Genomic DNA, 21,046 nt, shown 5'->3' with positions numbered 1-21,046 from the left:
GACATTTCAGGTGTCCTGGAAGACATTCCTGAGATATCAATATATCATATGAAAATTGGGGACATATGGACACTTCAATTACTCTGATTATACAACCTCCACCACTTTTGATAAATGCACATCTCAGCCATAAGATGAAATTTTAACCCACTTAGTTTCAGTCTTATGTATTATTGCACCATATAAACTGCTTGATGTGTTCATTATAACCTTGTAATTCGCTACTTATCCATTTTTCTTCTCATTTGTCCATACTATGCATATACAGTTTGTAAAGCAATCTCTAAACAAAAATAACATTAAGTTGTTAATGCACTTGTTTTTATCTGCATTGTCCATAGAAGTGTACAACATTGATATCAAACTGTTCCTACCACATCTGAACATGATTTAAGAAAAAAATCTTCACAAATGTACTCAAGTGTAACCAACAAACCATGCATTTCAGTGAAATATGTAACACAAGGTGAATTGATGCAAACAAAGTAATTATGACAATATGAAAACTGAACAAGTTTACTGGTATTTTAAATATCACCTTCAAAGAAATTACAGCTTCACTGAAACAGAGATTTCTCCACCAGGGCACCCACTTGAGGAAAGATGTAATAAACATTCTTTCCTCTGTCATGTTATAGAAACAGGACAATGCAGTTCTTTATGAGGTATAGTAAGCAAGAAAAAGACAAATTAGAGCTTCTTCAGACAGTCCACCAGCTGTGGCAAGTGATCAGTCAATTTAATATATACCTATTGACATTCCTAATAATCAGCTGTTAAAAAATCCAGAATACAATGTAATTAATAGGGATGCTGAAGTTCATTTAAATGAAGCTTTACCCTTAAAACAAAACAAAAAAAAACCCCATCCTTGTTGCTGAGGCTACATTTACACTGACGGCAGCAAAATCGCCACCGCCAGATTGATCTTTCAGGATCGATTGAGCGGTCAGTGAGACCTGCTCAATCGATCAGGAAGTCGACTGAGTAAGTCCACCCCCTCCAGTAGCGTAACGCTGAGTCGACGGGAATGCTGTTCTTATTGGCTCAGCGCTGTGTGAACAGCGCGCAGAAGGGAAGCTGAGCAGTTGATGTCAGTTACGCAAACTGCTCTGCGTAGTTTGCGTAACTCCCATCGACTGCTGCTGAATCGCACAGTCAGTGTGAACCAGCCCTGAGTTTGAAAGTAAATAATTTATTCTAGATAAATTGGTTCTGTTATAAGTGCTATGAAACTTTTTGATTAGTGAATATTCCATACACTGCAGTTGTGAATTTAAACAGCTAGGTCATATCCAGCAATGGCAATGAACATAAATTTACTAAAAGGGACAGAAAAAGACTTGAAAATACTTTTCAAATTAAAAATACTCCTGTGATTTTACTCATCTGAAACATCAGCTAGGATAGTGAAGGAGTTGCAAAATAAAGCAAGCTCTCAAACGCTTCACACTTCATCTTTGGGGAACGCTAGAGAAACATATACAGTATATAAGAACATAAGAATGGCCATACTCAGTCAGACCAATGGTCCATCTAACCCAGTACCCTGTCTTCTAACATGGATAGTGCCAGAATGAACACAACAGGGTAATTTCAAGGAATCCATCCCCTGTCATGCAGTCAGAAGCTTAGGGACACCCGGAGCATGAGTTTGCATCCCTGACCATCTTGGCTAATACCCATTGATGGTCCTCCATTAACTTATCTAATTCTTTTTTGAACCCAGTTATACTTTTGGCCTTCACAACATTCCCTGGCAACAAGTTTCACAGGTTGATTGTGTGTTTTGCAAAGAAGTACTTCCCTATGTTTGTTTTAAACCTGCTAATTTCATTGGATGACCCTTTGTTCTTGTGTTATGTAAAGGGGCAAATAATATGCCCTCATTTACTTTCTCCACACCTCATAATTTTTATAGACCTCTATCATACCCCCTCAGTCATCTCTTTCCTAAGCTAAAGAGTCTCTATCATTTTAAATTCTCTTCACATGTATGCTGTGCCATACTCTTAATAATTTCTGTTGCCCTTCTCTGTACTTTCTCCAATTTGAATATATCTTTTTTGAGATGGGGCAACAGGAATGCATGCAGTAATCAAGGTGTGTCCATTCCTTGTTCTATTCCCGTTCAAACTGTGTCTAATTTACCTTCTTCCACATCTTGACTACATTTCTTAGTGCTGTCTGCTTTTCTTTCTTCACTTTGAGAAGTGAATACAAATACCTCTTGGAGATCTAAATATTCATGATGGTGTTGCATTTACACTTTTTAAAGGATATTTTTGCACTTCTTCATTCTGTGCACTTGAGAACTAAGATCATTAAAAAATCCCAGTCAGAAGCAGAGAAGGAAATGAAGTTGCTTTTTAAGAAGTCTCTGTCAAATGATCGTTAGCTAAAATATAAAAAAAAAAAAAAGTATGTATTTTTCTAACATTAATTAATACAATTATTTAACACTTCAGTGTATGTGATGGAGACAATGCCCCTGCCGAATGGAGCTTACATTCTGATCCTACAAACCCTGTAGGTACAGAATTACTGCACACTGTGGTCAATGGGTGAGCTACGGATGGAAAGCTCACAGGATCAGGCCATAAATCAGGCATGGGCACACAGGGACAAAATACAGGTGAAAGACTCAATCCTGAAGCAGTGCAGAAATATGTTTTAAATACACAATGGAGGAGGCTGTTCCAGGTATAAGCAGATGAAAAGAAGAAAGCACAATGATCAACCAAACACTGTCTTTTAGAGTTCCGTAAGGGAGTAGTCAGAAGACATCAGCTGCAGAGCACAACAATTTCTATTGGTTCTTCAAAACTCAACCTTTTTGAGCACCATCTACTGTCACCTTAGCAACTATTTAATCTATTAACTAGTTGCATATATACAGACAGTCCACTTGTATAACAAATAGCCATTCTTATTTAGTATAGGGTGACAGAGATGGTCTTTAGAGTCCAAGTCCATGGCCAGATTTATGTGAAATCTAGAAATAGCCTATTTAGATCTGAGCTTTCCTTTCTTATGAATCAAGTGTTCTAGTCCTTTTCTTATGAAAAGGAAATGGATTATTAGGTTGGTAGTCATTCCATTCTGAAGGACTTCAAACCATTTTTGCATCCTTTGGTGGGCAGCAAGTCTCAGGCTGCCACTGATACCACAAGGGCTGCCTCAGTCTCTCCTCCAGCTGGATGCCTGAAAATGAATTAGTTCGCTTCTGAGCAGCCAGTTTGACTTTTGGCCACAGGACTGGCAGTGAAAGACTGGCAGTGGAAGACGCAATGCAGCCAAGTCAATTAAAGAGAATTGAGGGAGGCAACCTAGTGATGAAGGATGTGGAGAAAGCTGAGGTACTCAATGCCTTTTTTGCCTCTGTCTTCACAGACAAGATCAGCTCCCAGACTGCTGTACTGGGTGGCACAGAATGGGAAGGAGGCGAACATCCCAGTGCTGAAGAAACAGGTCCAAGACTATTTAGAAGGATTAGACATACACAAGTCCATGGGGCCAGATGCAATGCACCCGAGGGTGCTGAGGGAGTTGGCTGAGGTGATTTCAGAGCCATTGGCTATTATCTTTGAAAGCTCGTGGCAACAGAGGGAGGTCCCTGAGGACTGGAAAAAAGCAAATATAGTGCCCATCTTCAAAAAAGGGAGGAAAGAGGATCCAGGGAACTACAGACCGGTCAGCCTCACTTCAATCCCTGGAAAAATCATGGAGCATGTCCTTAAGGAATTCATTTTAAGGCACTTGGAAGAGAGGAAGGTGATCAGGAACAGTCAACACGGATTCACCAAGGGAAAGTCATGCCTGACCAACCTGATTGCTTTCTATGAAGAGGTGACTGGCTCTGTGGATGTAGGGAAGGCGGTGGATGTGATATACCTTGACTTTAGCAAAGCTTTTGATACTGTCTCTCACAGTATTATCAGCAAGTTAAAGAAGTATGGGTTGGATGAATGGACTATAAAATGGATAAAGAACTGGCTAGAGCATAGGCCTCAACGAGTAGTGATCAATGGCTCCATGTCTGGCTGGCAACCGGTCACAAGCGGAGTTCCCCAGGGGTCAGTCCTGGGGCCGGTTTTGTTCAACATCTTTATTAATGATCTGGAGGATGGGGTAGATTGCACCCTCAGCAAGTTTGCGGACGACACTAAGCTGGGGGGAGTGGTAGATACCCTGGAGGGTAGGGATAGGATACAGAGTGACCTAAACAAACTGGAGGATTGGGCCAAAAGAAATCTAATGAGGTTCAACAAGGACAAGTGCAGAGTCCTCCACTTAGGAAGGAAGAATCCCATGCACAGCTATAGACTGGGGACCGACGAGCTGGGCAGCAGCTCTGCAGAAAAGGACCTGGGGGTAACAGTGGATAAAAAGCTGGATATGAATCAGCAGTGTGCCCTGGTTGTCAAGAGGGCTAATGGCATGTTGGGCTGCATTAGTAGGAGCATTGCCAGCAGGTCACGGGAAGTGATTATTCCCCTCTATTCGGCATTGGTGAGGCCGCATTTAGAGTATTGTGTCCAGTTTTGGGCCCCCCACTACAAAAAGGATGTGGACAAGTTGGAGAGAATACAGCGGAGGGCAACAAAAATGATTAGGGGGCTGGAGCACAGGACTTATGAGGAGAGGCTAAGGGAACTAGGCTTGTTTAGTCTGCAAAAGAGAAGAATGAAGGGGGATTTGATAGCGGCCTTTAACTACCTGAAAGAGGGTTCCAGGGAGGATGAAGCTAGGCTGTTCTCAGTGGTGGCAGATGACAGAACAAGGAGCAACGGTCTCAAGTTGCAGTTGGGGAGGTCTAGGTTGGACATTAGGAAAAAGTTTTTCACTAGGAGGGTGGTGAAGCACTGGAATGGGCTACCTAGAGAGGTGGTGGAATCTCCATCTTTAAAGGTTTTTAAGCTGAGGCTTGACAAAGCCCTGGCTGGGATGATATAGCTGAAGTTAGTCCTGCTTTCAGCAGGGGGTTAGACTAGATGACCTCCTGAGGTCCCTTCCAACTCTAATATTCTATGATTCTATGAAACATGGGACTGAAAGAGAAGGGTTCCCACATTCTAGTACAGGCTATGATGTTGACTTTCTCTGTGCCATTAGTGAAGTCTTATCACCTCATTACACATTTTTCTTCCTCTGCAAGATAAGAAACCAGCTTTGGGTGTAATACTGCTATTCTGGTAACATCTACTTTTTATGTCTTTAGAAAGTGCCTTCATCACAGAAAATTAAAATATTGGTTATCTACTATTTCAGTATATTACAACATTCCATTTCCATATAATTACACCATTTGACCTTATATCTAGTTGTGGCTTTCCCAAACATCATTAATCAATCCCTTTTTAATCTTCATCACTTCAGTATGGTATCATGAACCACCCGCAAAAAAAAAAAAAAATCAGTCAAACTTCTGATCTTGCATTCTATACACACAGATAAAACAAAATCCATGCAAGGATCTGATCTTTCAGTCTATACATTCAATTAACATTTACATTAACAGGTGAACTACTGACCTAATTATAGTCAATAGGAGATTTGACACTGATTACAATGGGGCCAGGTTTTCACCCTTGTTCTGGAATACAGATCTGACGTAATTTAGGACTTGTGTTTCATAAACTCAGTCTGGCTACATTTGATGACTATTTTTCAGTCCCCAAAAGCAGCACAGCTGCCCAAGAATCCATTTTAGGCCTACTTTTATTTATTTAACATTTATGCTTCATGATGAGAGTCTTCATGTTTTTATACAAACAGCAGCATACTATTTGTTTGATACTGGTTATGCTTATTTTGACAAAACAATGAAAACAGAATTTCTAATAATTGCTTTCGTATGTTGACTTTTAAAACTGTGCTCTAATAATTTTTTTTCACTTTTAGATCACTATGGATTCTAAACCTGGAGTGAATAATATTGTGTGCAATCAATTCCTATTTATGAGAACTCATAGCATCAGCTTATATTAACTATGTTAAAATTTCTTGTGGTGGTTTTGTAACATATGGGTTAGATTTATTGGCTGAACAGCTGTAGATGGTATATTTTAACTACATGTGTTTAATTATTTGGGTGGTGGGAGGTACAAGGGAGGGCAGGTGTAACAGGGGTTGCACTCACAGCTCTTGTGCCTTCTGCTGGTTAGTCTGCGGAATGAGCTCTGCAGGTCCCAGCACCCCTACGCCATTGTGTCTTGCCAGGGGTGTACTAAGGGACGTTGGGGGAGCCATGCCCCCGGGCACTGACTGGGGGGAGTGGGCGTCGGCTGGGCCCTCCTTGAAGGAGTCGCCCCTCCGCTGTCATAGGTGGCCAGGGACCGCAAGGCTTTAACATCCCTGCCAGGCTGCCGAGGGCTCTCACTGTGGGGGGAGCAAACATCCTCTCAACCCCTCTGCCCCTGCACTGGGCGCAGGTGCACCATTTTGAGGGAGGAGAGGCTTTTGCCTCACCCTGATTTTCCTAACAGCTTGGAGCAAGGTTGCTTGCTCAGCTCCTCTTCTCCCCTCCCCTTCCCTCACTGGCCAGGACTCAGAGCAATGATGTTACTTGTTCCTCTTCCCCCTCCCCTCACTGGCCTAGTCTTTGCTCAGCCAATAAGAATGCAGCATGTGGCAGAGCCAATAGTAGGACTGGGAGGCTCTGCAGCAGTTTTTCAATCTTGAAGCAAACAGGCTCAGCTGGGAGAAAGCAAGGCAAACTCTCAACAGGCTCTGTGCTTAGTCTCTGAAGATGCTGCAGACTTCATCATGATTCAGGGGATGATTATCCTCACAGACAGCCCAGCCAATGAGGGGGATGCAAATGCAAGCATTGGCCCCTGGGTGCCGGAGACCCACAGTACTCCACTGTGTCTCATCTGCCGTGAGCTCCGCCTTAGGATCCACGTCTCTCCCCAGCCTGCAGCGTCCACTTCAGACACAGCCCTCTGGCTGTGCTACAATCTGAGCTCTCCCCACTTCTGGGGGATTCTGCAGTCCCAGTCTAGCCACTTCCTCCACTGGCAGCTGCAGTCCACTGTCTGGCCCTTATGTCAGGGCTCTCAGCTGCTCCTTCTCCAGAGCCAGCCACTGCTCTGTCCAAGGTGCTGACCTCTCATCCTGCAGTGCAGCCAGCCTTCCCTATCAGAGCTCCTAGGAGTGACTGCCCCTTCTGCTCCTCTGGCTGCCTATATAGGGTCTCCTCGGCCCTGATTGGCTTCTCCTAGTGCAGACTCCCTAGGGCTTTATTAACCCTTTCCAGATTAGTGTGGTGCAGCTGCCCCACCACAGAAGGCTATATGAAAACTACAGGAAACCGTGAATCAGATTTTTTTTTAAATATGTTGGGTTTTTAATTGGTATTAAGCATAAATGTTTTTCATTTATAAAAATTAACAGACTAACAGACTAAAATCAGTTATAGAATTCTGAAACCAGACAGAATTTGGGAAAAAAATCCACAAAGGCTTTAAACATAATAAATTTCACTTTATCTGAGGACTGAAAACCCCTTTTCTAAAGGCTCACGCTCTCTGTAGATGACCACAGCAAAGCACTGAATTCAGAATGAGACAATTCCTTTGACAGACTGAGCTCTGAACTATACCTTAAAGACACATTAAAAAGCTCACACCCTTCTTCAGGGACATTTTTTTCTTCATTTTCCAGTAAATCTTTCAGTCCAATTGAATCTCCTCCTATCCCTCCCCAAAAATACTTTCTCTAAACCAAGCAACAATAAATAAGCCTTCCAAGACTTGACTGGGGAGAGCTATGGAGAAACTCAAAGGTAAGGGTGGAGAATCTGTGAAGGGAAGAGAAAATAGCTGATTAACGAGTCTGGGCAGTGGCATTGGAACAATTTTTATAGTGGAGGTGCTGAAAGCCATTGAACAAAACTGTAAACCCTGTATATAATGGAAGCCACTTCAAACCAGGGGGTTCTAGCACTTCTGAGCCGGGGGAGAGCAGAGAATGTATCAAATTGTGGGTAAATGGATAAACTAGAGGTCTAAAGATGTATTGGGAATGCTGCTGGACAAATAGATGGGGGAAGGGAAGGAGAGACATATGGGTAAATGGCTGGGGGAAGATAATGGGTTGGTGATATTGAGGACAGTTAAAGACTTGGTTGCAGAGAGAGACTTGATGGAGCTATGGCAGGAAGCATATGAAAATTGAGAAGCCAAGTGAGAAAAGATTATGGAGAACTATGGACAGAATATGAAGAAAGGGTAAATCCAAGAAAACAAAATGTGGAAGATAAACAGGGGGATAGAGTGAGAAGAGTAGAACTGGGGACTGTGAAAAAAGAACAGAAGGCAAGGCAAGAGATAAGCTAATATAGAAGGGGTGAGGAATGAGACCTGCAGAGAGACAAAGGTAGTAATACGATGAGGGAAATGGCAGCGAGGGATTTAAGGGGAAGCATGGGAGGTGGGGAAAATGGTGTGTGACCAAAACTGATCTTGGGGGGAAAAAGAGAAGCAGAATTAAGATAAAGGAAGAACAGAAATCAAAGGGGCACAATGAGTTATAGAACTTTGTTTCTATTCTTTGTCAAAGTTTGTTGGAAAAGTATATAATAATTAAATGTATACAGAGGAAGGGGTCTTTTGGAGATCTGATTTCAGCAGGGAGGTGTGCACAGCAGTCTAGTGTACCTTCAGTATGTATAGAGAGGAGCATGCATTTGTTTTTTTTAAAAAAACCCTCATAATATGTAAAACTAATGTTCACACTTTGGTTTTGAATGGGATTTGTGTGTGAGAGAATGATGTGAGTGGTTTTGTTGAACATTTGTTGGTGTTTCAATAGAATATAATTTGCCACTGGTATATTATTATAGAATTCTAAATTAATGGTGGGTAGAATTCCTTCTTTTGTTATGGTCTAAAATCCTATGTGTAGGGAGAGGCTCCCCTGGCCCTTTACTTAAATTTTTATTGCCTCCCCTGTATTTCTTTGGCTAGATATGGACCTGCCTATAATCAATGAAAAATCATTCCTTGCAATTTTCCCACTACCAACTTTAACCAGAAAGAGTAAAATTATTTCCTTAAAAACCAGGCTTAATGAGAAAATGTTAGCAACTACAGCTCTTAGTCATTTTAATACCTATTCAATTCCTTCACTATATGTCTAATTAAAGTCTTTGTCTCCAGAAAGGCTTAGGAGATTAAGACTTTAAACTGGGGGGTTCACATCATCATCAAGATGTGTTCTAAGCATGACAAAATAGATACAAAATTTCCAGGCTTCCAATTAGCATCATACACACTAGACTATCTGAAACGTGCTACAACATTTTATAGTGTTTTTATTCCACATACAGTCAGTATTTGGCATAGATGGCCCTTCCCATTAAAAGCAGACTACGTTTTTAGAAATGTGTATCTAATAGATATGTAAAGCTGTGTAAAATATTCTATTTTGCTGTTTATTTTAATAATTCTGAGGAACTGTACATGACAGAAGCCTGGATAAATATAAAATCCCTTGCAGGCTTATATTTTGGTTATTTTTAAATGCTAGCACATGCATTTGGGGACTGCATCAGCTGGCCACGCCGGTGTCCAAAATTGAAACACTAACTAGATGATGAGGGTAAAAGACTTGCAAGCTTCTTCACATAGGAGTCAACTATTATGCAGTCAAAGAAGCAGTGGTCAGTGTGGAGTCAATTCAGAAAGAGAACACAAAACATCTAGTCCATAACCTGGGCCTTCCATCTCCCTCAGAGTGGTCTCTCCCTCATAATGAATGTACACATAATTTGGAGTGGGCCCAGCTTTCTTCCAGTGACGCCACATTGCTATGCCTTGGTGCCTAGCTGTAGGTTACTTCCAGCCTGTAGAGAGAGAGAGGTTTCCTCTTCATTTGTGGCAGCCTCCATTATGCCTGCCTCTTCCCTTTTATTTCCTTGTGTTTTCATTGCAGCTGGAGAGCCCCTGTGCCGGTTTGAGAACTGTTGCAAGTGCTGTGGGGCAAGGCTGATTTAATTATCTGCACCCCCACTTTCGCCTACCATCAGGTTTTATAAACCCCATCACACCACTGCATTTTTATATGATTGCAAGGGACTTTACTCGAACTAATAGAGGTCAGTTACTCCAGCAATCAATGGCGATAGACAGCTGTGTCAAACCATTTAAATTAGAACATTCCTCCTGGATTGATCCTTTTCCCCATGTTGTTCAGTGTACAAATGAAGCTTATCATCAAGCTCATCTGCAGCAGGAGTAGACTATCATCTGTAATAAAACTTTAAGAGAACTATAATAGCATGTACCTTGCAAAAGCAAACAATCTCTCACACTAGTCAGATATCAGGGGGATTCAGGGAATGTGTTGTCTGCCTACAGACTGGTTAGTTAAATCTAAGCTACCTTACTTGTGATCTTTGAGATGGGAGAGTCTGCCACGAAGGGCAAAGCAGCTTTTGATTAACAAACCTCTTCCTGTTTGCAGATAGGGAAGTACCCAATTATTTTCTTCTGCTCTGGTCTCAAAAATATAGATTGATGGTTAGAAGGCTTCTTCATTTCCAAAATTAGTACAGTTAGTTTTATCCATATGCTCAGACTTAGAGCTAAAGACCTTCCTACAAGTCCTTGCAGTAAGTACCCTCTTTTCTCTCAGATTTACTTTTCAACAGGGTACAAAGAATTATGCATCCTCCTCCCCTCAACCAATGCATTGCTAAGAAGTCCAAGTAACACCTTCTGAAAGAGGGCTCAGTTAACATGTAACTGAGAAATTTGCAGTGGGGGCAATGAATATTGCAATTCTTGAAGTTAACAGATTTGTCAAAATATTGTATTTGACACTTTCTAAATACATTGCAGATACTGAAAAGATTAATGGCCTAATTGTGCCAAGACTTATGCATGCATTGCAGCTATAGCTAAGTCAGTCCCAGGATATTAGAGACAAGTTGGGTGAGGTAATATCTTTTGCTGCACCACCCAATAAAAGATATTATTTCTCCCACCTTGTTTCCCTAAGGCTTACTCATGTGAATAATTCACTGAAGTCAACAGGACCACTGACATTCTTTTTACTAGTGAAATCTCAGAACCAGAAAAACAGTTTTGCCTGCTTCTATCTGATTCTTGTTATAGCTTCACCTGTGCTGCTAGTCATTCTTGTTTTTAAGTTTTCATGCAGAAGACCAGGCAGCAGACAATTAAGACATTTTCAGCACTCAATCTGCTTTCCAGAGGACTAAACAAAGGCTCATAACAAAAACAAATTCAAATGTAAAAATATACTTCCATGAATACAAAATAAGAGATGTTTTTGAAGGTGAGGCGCTTTCTTGTTCAAATATTTCCAGTGACTTCCTTTTCTCCTTATCCACCATGTTGGCAGTATTCCAAGCACCAAGCAGGATGCTAGAGCATCAAATGGGTCACTTATAGCATGCCCTTAGAAAGCATCAGAAGACAGTTGTACTGTAAGTGTCTTTCCTTTCTGGTTTTATTTTAAATATAAAAGGGAAAAAATACCTTCTCTCTATGTAAATAATCCATCCTATTCTTTTGCTGTGGGTGTTTTGTGTTAAGCACTTTGGAAAAAAAATACTAGAGCTGCAATGATCTTATGCTCTATTAAATCCCAGAGACATTTCTTTTATAGTATTTCTCATAAATTTTAGATTTCCTTCCATTTTCTTCTTGTTTATCTCCAATGATTCTTCTCCAATAGACAACTTCTTATGCATAAATTCACATTGTCCCAAGATTTTCTTCATAAAAATCAGAATGAGAAGCTTTTTTAAAAATAATGAAAGTTTAAATTCTGAATGTCCAGACGCAAAATATATAGGGCCCTGTCCATAACTTCCCATTCTTAAGTGTGTACAGAAAGTATGCAAGGTGGAAAGAAGCTTTGAAATGGCCTCAATGAGAATTCTCCAAGGGGGGTACCAGTTAGTAAACTTTATATGTTATATATTAGTGATTTGTCTTGGGTTTTCTTTATTTAATGTAGAGAGGAAAGGATTTCAGAGGAGAGAATGAGTGAATAGAAAATGGAAGACTGGATGGACCATCCTTATATACTTCTGAAAATCCATACCATGTATATATTTAAAAGACAGAAAAACTCCCACTGCCAGTCACTATAAAAAAAAAAAAAAAAAAAAAGTTATATTTCACAATTATGAAGCAGCCTGGGGGACCATCATTCATGGATGCAAGGTCAGGGCAATGAAGTGATTTTTTAGGGGTAAAAAAAACTCCAAAACAATTCGAACAGCATTTTAACCAAGTGTATGCAGTGCATAATAATAAGACAGTGTATGCAAATTAACTCAGGGTAACAAACTGAGCTGCACAATCTCTTCAGCCAAAGATTAGCTGCTCATAAGTGAATTGAAATAGTTATAAGTAGAACATGGCCTCCTATTTTACCTTTGTGGTCCTCTAAGAAACTCATTCTGAAGCATAAACGTAAAGACAGACGGATGAAGAGGTTATAGATGATTATAATGCAAATATTTATTTCACTTAAGATCCTACAATATCCTTCAAATCCATAACATCAACACAGAAAGGCTATGAATATAGCTAGACATCTCAGGATACTGATTACGTAAACCACTGGAGCTGTGCTCTTTTAATTACCATGCACCTTTTCTTCCACACTTCACTCATAAAAACTATCACTTAATTCAATGGGAATTTTGTCCAAAAAAGAACTACAGAATTAGACTGTATACAACCTTTTAACACAGTCACTGATGCACACCCTATCAGCAACAGCTCTGAGTACACATGTAATACATTCTACATACAGAACTAAAAAAGATATTTCCCCAAGGATCTCAAGTAATATAAATCTGTAAAGAAATAGATATATGACATATGATATTCCAGTATCTAGGAAACTGGACCAGAACTTAAGAGGCCTAGGTTTTAGTCTCAGCTCTGCCACTAACCTGCTGTGTGACCTTGGGCAAGTCATTTCATCTCTCAGTCTTCTCTCTCTCTAAAATGGTGATATTGGTAGCTTCCTTTGTAAAACACCTTGATTTACTACCATGAATTACAATAAGCTCTTATTTCATCCCAGCTCTCAAAGCATCTGTATAACTATAAATCAGAATCTTTATAACAAATTATGTATTACTATGTTATACATCTATTTATTTATTATGTTATACTCATACATCTTATAAAATTCTAACTTAGTCGAATGAACTCAGGAAAGGGTCCTGAGCATCAGTGTAGACAATTCAGTGAAGATCTCTGTTCAATGTGTTGATGTGGTCAAAAAAAGCAAATAAAAAGGAATGGGGATGGAGAATAATACAGAGAATATTATAATGCCTTTATATAAATCCATGGTCCATATCGAGTGGGGCCCCACAGGGATCAGTTCTGGGTCCGGTTCTGTTCAATATCTTCATCAGTGATTTAGATAATGGCATAGAGAGTACACTTATAAAGTTCGCATAAGATACCAAGCTGGGAGGGGTTGTAAGTACATTGGACAACAAGATTAAAATTCAAAATGATCTGGACAAAATGGAGAAATGATCTAAAGTAAATAGGACGAATTTCAGGAAGGACAAATGCAGAGTACTGCACTTAGGAAGGAACAATCAGTTGCACACATACAAAATGGGAAGTGACTGCCTAGGAAAGAGTACTGTGGAAAGGGATCTGTGGGTCATAGTGGATCATAAGCTAAATATGAGCCAACAGTGTAACATTGTTGCAAAAAAAGCAAACATCATTCTGGGATGTATTAGCAGTAGTGCTGAAAGCAAGACATGAGAAGTAATTCTTCCACTCTACTCTGCACTGATTAGGCCTCAACTAGAGTATTGTGTCCAATTCTGGGTGCCACATTTCAGCAAAGATGTGGACAAATTAGAAAGTCCAAAGAAGAGCAACAAAAACTATTAAAGGTTTATAAAACATGACCTATGAGGGAAGATTGAAAAATCTGAATTTGTTTAGTTTTGAGAAGAAAAGACTGAAGGGGGACATAACAGTTTTCAAATACATAAAAGGTTGTTACAAGAAAGAGGGAGAAAAATTGTCCTCCTTACCCTCTGAGGATTGGACAAGAAGCAAATTGGCTTAAATTGCAGCAAGGGTAGTTTAAGATGGACATTAGGAAAAATTTCCTAACTGTCAGGATAGTTAAGCACTGGAATAAATTGCCTAGGGAGGCTGTGGAATCTCCATCATTGGAAATTTTTAAAAGCAAGATGGACAGATACCCATCAGGGATGGTCTAGATCAGTGTTTCTTAACCTGGGGGTTTAGAGGGGTCGCAAGTGCAGAGCTGGTATTGGGGGTGGCAAGAAAGGCAATTGCCTGGAGCCACAGGGGCGCCATGAAACTAAGTTACATGCCTCAGCCCCGTGGGGGTGGGACTCAGGCTTCAGGGGTACAGTAGTTTGGAAAGGTTAAGAACCATTGGTCTAGATAATGCTTGGTCTTGCCATAAGTGCAGGGGACTGGACAAGATGACTTCACAAGGTTCCTTCCAGTCCTATAATTCTATGGTGGTGCCTCATCTGGATGCTGTGTGCAGTAAAGGTCACCCCATCTCAAAGTTATTACAGAAAGACATACGAAGGGAATATAGGAATCGTATTTGCCTTTATGAGGTTCTTACACCTTCCTCTGCAGCATCTGGTTCTGGCCATTGTGGGAAACTGGACACAATTAGATTAATCCCCAATCTAATCCACTCTGACAATTCCTATGTATCTATAAAAGCTATAAGCCAAATATAGTCACACACGTTCAAGCTATAAAATAAGGACAGTGTAACTCAACAAGTTAAAAGCGGCTTTCCAAGCTGTTTTCTCATATTAAACTGATCTGTATTTATATACCAGCCTAAAATTCAGGATAAACACCAAACAACTGAACTTATTTCTCAAATGGCTACTTGTCTCTCAGGTTAGTATTTATAATTTATATCCTGTTTTTCTTCCTGCTAGTCAAAGTACGTGGCAGTTCAACAAATAACTACATGGATTTCCATAATTCTAAAAGCTATAAAGCTATTAATACTTATTTACTTTTGAAATGTATATATTTACATTTAGGCAGTTGTTTAAAAGGCTTTAATTGGGGCAGGGGGAAGCTAGTCCAAATAGATTTTTTTTTTAAAACACCACCAAACTGACTAAACTGTTCTTTCCAGAACTCCCACATATCGGTTTTACAGGATTTATCAGAAAGGCAGAGTGAAATAAGCAGGCATGAATAGAATTAGGCACACTTGTGAACACATCTACTCTCCTAACAGGGTGGCGCAAGCTGTCGTACCCCACATACATGTACAAAACAGAGTTTATCAGCACTAGAAAGGCGTGGTAAAGACAGATTCAGTTAACTGTGATTACGGTATAAACCTGCTGAGATTACAATGCCTGTACATTAACCTGGACAACCTCAACATTACAAATACACAGTCTGATGCCGCGAGGCATGGAAAGGCATCACCAGAGACAAGCAATTTAGGGTTATTTGATTTTTAAAATCGGGATTTGTACACTGTGGAAATACTTTATTTTTCTTTAAACCTAATAAAAAAGGAAAGGATTCCCCATTTATTACTTCAGACTACAAGACTGTGCTGTGTCCATGGAAGCTTAAGTATCTGCTCTGACTGGGCATACTGGTTTTCTTCTACCCAACATCAAAACCAACGATTTTTTGCCTAACCTTTAAAGCATCGTAATTCAAAGTTTGTCACTTATTTAGGATACTGTTTTTATTACTCTAATCTTAATGCATTTATTTTTAAAATTTGGTTTCAAATATGGTATCAAGATTGGATTTTTATTTACTATTTAACCATTAAACTACTTGTGATTTTTCCTCCATTCAAACATAAAACATCTTGTAAATTTGTTTTGAAATATGATCCCAAGTAAATAAAAATGTTGTTTGGTTTAAAATAAACATACTTAGAAACCATTAATAAAACAATTTCTACACATTATAAAAACTTTGCCTTATTGATTTTAGTTTGCGTTATTAATAAGCAGTGCTCAGAAACAGTATATTGTAATTGAGATACTCAACGAGCTACAACAAATCAAGTCTTTACATATACATTACAGGAGGAAGTTAATGAATAAACAGAAGGAACAAACACATGGCCTGTCTTGGCTGCATGATATATCATGGCATGTATCATCCTCATGTATGGTGGTTTGGCATGAATTAGTGATAAAGAGTTATCAGAGATTTATGAACTCTACTGCTGGTAATAGTTAGACATAAGAAATAATAGGTCAGCATACCACTTTCTCAATCTTACTTTTTTATTATAATTAAACTAGAAGCAGAATAGCCAGACACAACAAGAAGAACTAAAAAAGTTAACTATTAAACCCTAATTACATCATTCCATAGTGGTGGGCAAAATGTTTAGGCTGGCTATCAGTATTCTTAGTAATTAATAAAGAAGCCATACAAATTTTAGACATTGCGGCATAATTGCGTAGACTTGCATGAAAACAAGTCCACTCATGCATATGAATGTGTACACTTGAATATTCATACTACAGTCACATACAAATCAGACTATATCCTACCTGTCTAAAGTATTCCCATGTTCACATGAGCTGAAAATAACTTTTGATCTCATTAAAGTATATTTTTCCCTAGCAGGGTAAATATATTCCACGGAGTACATTTCTGAAAAACTGTTTTAATTTCCTTTTATGTACCTTGGCATTTGATGATTTTTGATTCATCTTCCAAACCTATAACAGATTTTTCTACAGACACCAACCAAACTGACTTTGCTTTAAGATGGGGGAGAGGGGTCAGAACAAAATCGAAATGAAATAGTTGTGTCCTTCCCAGGCTAGTTGCAAATCTCGTGCCCAGCGTCATGCAAATTGACCATTTGCAATAATAAGAACTGGTCTTTCGTGACAATATCTTCTCACCCCAAAGCTGCTGAGTATCAGGCACTTGAATAACTCTAGGTGAGCCAGTCCTGGAAGGCAAGGTGCTTCCCACCCACCCACAGGTGAGCCTTAGCCCCGGCCCTGAGGTAAACAGCAATTCCCAGGCACCAGAGCCACCCAACACCTGGCCACCCAAAGCTGGGGGAAGGGAGTCCTAGAATTACAGATATTAACACCGTAAGATCGGGGAGGTTTGGGGGCTCTTTACAGTGGGAGAGGACCAGGCGGGGGGGCACCTACCAGTCCGTATGCGGTTCATCAATTACCAGGAGCAGCTTGAATTTTCTGGTTGCAGCTGAGGAAGCAGCGGACGCTGCATCCACCAAGCCGGCCGAGGCTGCCGTCTGCTTCACGGCGTTGGAGAGGGAGCTGAAGAAGCTGCTTCCCACCGACTGCTGCGGCTGCTGGGGTGGCGCCGACTGCGGCTGCTGCCTGCGCTCCGAGGCCGGGGAGGCGGCGGCGGCGGCGGCTGCAGGAGCCGCCGAGGAGGCAGAGGAAGGCGGCGGCGGCGGCGGCTGCTGGGGCTCCGGCCGCTGCAGGTCGGTCATGTAGCCATTGGGCAGGTTGGCGATGAAGCTGCTGTCCGAGAGCCTGCGCCGCAGAAAGTTCATCATCTGGCCGCGATCGGGGGAGCTGCTGGCGAGCCGGCCGGGCGGGCTGGAGTGTGTGCGGCGACTGGGAGGGAAGAGGAGAGGGGCGGCGCGCTGCAGCGGGCTCCGCTCCTGCCCGGGCTCAGCGCTGTGCAGGCGGGCTCGGTCGCAGCGCAGCCCCAATGAGCGGAGGCTCTGCCTTAGCTAGAGCAGCGGGGCCGGCGGCGGCGGCTTCCCTCCCTCCAGGCTCTAGGTGGCAGCCGCCCAAGGCTGCTCTGCGGTGAGCGCGCAGCGGGCCGGAGGCTGGGCTGGGCTGGGCTAAGGCCATGCGGCTCGAGGCCCCCAGTCGCACAGGCACCCGAGTGGCCGCACAGGCGCGCGCCCAGGGCGGACTGTTCCGGGGAAACCCTCTGCCCTGTACCCCGCGCTGCTCCAGGGCGCTCCCAAACCCCCGGCCAGGGAGAGCGCCCCGGGCCGCAGAGCCCACCGCTCCTCCGGGAGAGCCCTGCCTCCGCCACCGAGCCGCTCCTCGAGGCTCTTCCCCGCCAACACATAAGGCTGGGAAGGGGAGACAGGTAGCCCCCCTCCCCCAGCTGCTGCGGGAGCACAGCTGCACAGGGGGTGGGCCCACTACTTTGCCAGGGCCTCACGCCTCAGCTGCACGGAGCCGGCGCCTCCCTCCTGGGCCAGGGCCGTATAGGACGAGAGCAAAATCTGGAACTGTGGCTGCTCCACCCTTGCAGAAAGATTACCAGGAGGTGAGGCTTGGGAGACAGCCGGCATCATGTCTTCTTCCCCCCAGCAGCAGCTGCTGCTTCTGTCCTGTGGGGCTGGGCCTGACTTCTTCCCAGCTGTGGTATTGCACCCCGTGTGTGGTTTGACCCTATGGCCCGTCCTTCATGGCAAAAGGGCTGCCAGGCCAAATCTGAGTGGCACTGTGACCTTGCATACGATGTTGCAATACCACTCCGTTTGGGGCTCTCTCAGACCAGGCCTGAGCCCCTTGAAGGCCAGCCCTGAATGGGGCTAAGTCCCACAGGTGTAACTTACTCTATAGGCAGTGCATAGCATGGCTGCTGTAGCATGGATGAAGCCAGACCTCTTTTAGAATCCCATCTTGATCAGCTGTTCTTTTCACCTTGGGGTATGTGGTGCTCTCTGCCATGAGTGCCTGGATTGAGGAGTAGCCTGCCCTGGAAAGCACTTTTCCATCTGTTTAGAAATGTGTTAGTTATATTTCACTAAGCCTCTCTCATGAGGTCCTAAAACAGTCCCTGCCTCCAGCAGTTAACTACCCTAATAAACATCAACGTTTTTATGCTAAACTAGCTGACTAAAGTAGAAGTAGCATTTGAACCCTCCCACTACATTGGCCATTTTAGTGTTAAGTAATCCAGCATCGCAAACATACACAGTATTAGTGACCTGGAACTGGTGATGTTACTTACTTCTTTAATAAAACTTTTTGAATGTTAGGGGACAAAAACTGTTTCATGTCAGTTTGTAATTAAGAATGGAACCTGACTTACAGCCCTGAGCACTGGGTCTCTGTTTATCATCATAAATAAGACAGTACAGGCAACAGCAGCTCAAGCTTCATCACAGTGCATCTAAGCTTTCATAACATACTCATCTTCATATTCTCTGAGCAGCAGCCACTCTCATCCTAAGGATGGAGAGAGGAAGGTGCTATAGTCCTGGCCCACTATCACTCCAGCCATAGGAAGTAGCATCTTATTTAAGCTGTCTACACTATACACAAGCAGCAATAGCAATGACAAACTCTGTGTCCTTCCTCAAGCACCACTAGACAATCTTAACTCTACCCCATAGTGATACCAAGACAAACAAACCTAATGTATCTTTAAAGATGAGTTTCTTCTAAGTTGAGACCACAAATACCATAATGCCTTAATCATAAGATTAGTGTATGTTGTCACTACAGGGCAGAATTAAGGTTATTTTGCCACCATAACTGCACATTTCAATACCTTAACAAGTACTATATGCCCGATTCTCCTATCATGTACACTTCTGAGAGGAGAATCAATCCTCTGAAATCTTCCCAATATCCCAGCAGCTGAGGTCCATCATCGTGCAAGCATCGCCATCTTAGTCTGTCTATGGCAGCACTAAGGTCCACCTGCTTACCATCTTCTTTGATGCAATCCATCCATTGCTTCCTCATCTTTCTTTGGGGTCTCTTTCCTTCCACCTTGTCCTCCCATACTATCTTCACCGGGTCCCTTTCATTCATCTTCTGCATGTTTCCAAACCAGCGAAATTGCACTTTCTGGATTTTGTCAGCCACATCACTGATTCTGACTTCCATCCTAATACTTTCCTTCCAAAATCTGTCTCTTCATGTAACTCCTCATATGGCAAAAAGACATCTCAAACACCTGTAGGCATTGAACCTGCTGTCTCTGTATTACCTATGCTTCTGCACTATACAGCATTGCAGCGGGTGGGGGTAGTCAACACTGTTCTATACAGTTGGGCTTTTGGGCATATGCTCATCAAACACGACCCCTGAGATGTTATTCCAAACTCTTTCAGCATTCCCCAATCTGGACTGTATGTCACGTTCAAACTCACTATCTTCTATGACCCAGCCACCAAGGTACTTGAACTAGTCAGTCTAGTTTAGTCTCACGCCAATCAGATCCTCTGAAATGCTAGGGTAAAAGCTATAATCAGAATTTACACCATTAATTCATTCAGTTTAACTGCACTATGCCCTCCCTATAAGACTGCCCTCCTCAGAAAGGAATCATCTACCTTTATTCTTGACTATGTTGGCTTCCGTTGCAACCATGCTGACTAAAGTTAAAACAGCTCCCCTGAATAATACTCAGAATGCTAAGTTATCAAACATGGTGCTTAACTAGAATACATTAGTCACTGTCTTCTTTGCTGCTTTTCTCTGGTAGCTTCTTTCATTTATTTAATAAAATTTAATTCGCATGGGTAAGCACTATTGTGCTATTCCATCAGGTATCCAAGTTAATCTGGGTGTTTGTCACAGTCATCATTAGAATAGCTGCTCAATTTTAAAAGTGTCCTGTTAAGAATGTTGTTAACTGCCTGTGATGGAGTTAGGCTACCCCTTAAGGCTAGTATATCCTAGTGGTCAGTTCATTCCCATCTTTAGTCATGGCCCATTAAAAATTGGAGAGGTCTGATGTAGGCAAGGATCTGGGAAATAGGAAATAAGGATAGAGAGGAAGCAGTCCTGGGGGAAGTAGTACTTGAGGGAGAGGAAACCCATTAATATTCCTTTAAGGGCTCCAGACCAGGAATTTACAGAGTGGGAGGAGAATAAGGCTTCCCTCTCACCCAACCAATTGGGGATTAGCTGGGAAAAGGGACTAGCATGTTTGTGCTTTCTCCTTGATAGTGAAGATATACAGGAGCAGGCCTGCCTACTGAATTCTCCAAGCCTAAAAGTGGAAGGGCTGATTGGGGAAAAAGGGCTAATTGGAGGAGAAATGGGCTG

General features: G+C 42.0%; 1 protein-coding gene across 2 annotated transcripts in view; it reads right to left on the bottom strand.

Annotated features, from left to right (window-relative positions):
- The window catches only part of SYN2 (synapsin II), a 347,358-nt gene extending 329,176 nt beyond the window's left edge, over positions 1-18,182 (bottom strand). For both annotated transcript variants that reach the window (XM_067543755.1, XM_067543756.1), the window contains exon 1: positions 17,198-18,182. In XM_067543755.1, the coding sequence (XP_067399856.1) occupies positions 17,198-17,571 (374 nt within the window). In that variant the 5' untranslated portion in view covers positions 17,572-18,182. The remainder of the gene's footprint in view (positions 1-17,197) is intronic.
- Between the last annotated feature and the right edge of the window lie 2,864 nt (positions 18,183-21,046).

Source organism: Emydura macquarii, unplaced genomic scaffold (genome assembly GCF_026122565.2).
Source record: "Emydura macquarii macquarii isolate MOO-44397 ecotype Brisbane River unplaced genomic scaffold, CSIRO-AGI_Emac_v2 contig_968, whole genome shotgun sequence".
Lineage (NCBI taxonomy): Eukaryota > Metazoa > Chordata > Testudines > Chelidae > Emydura > Emydura macquarii.
The sequence above is the reverse complement of the archived record's forward strand: the minus strand, read 5'-3'. Positions and strand labels throughout refer to the sequence as shown.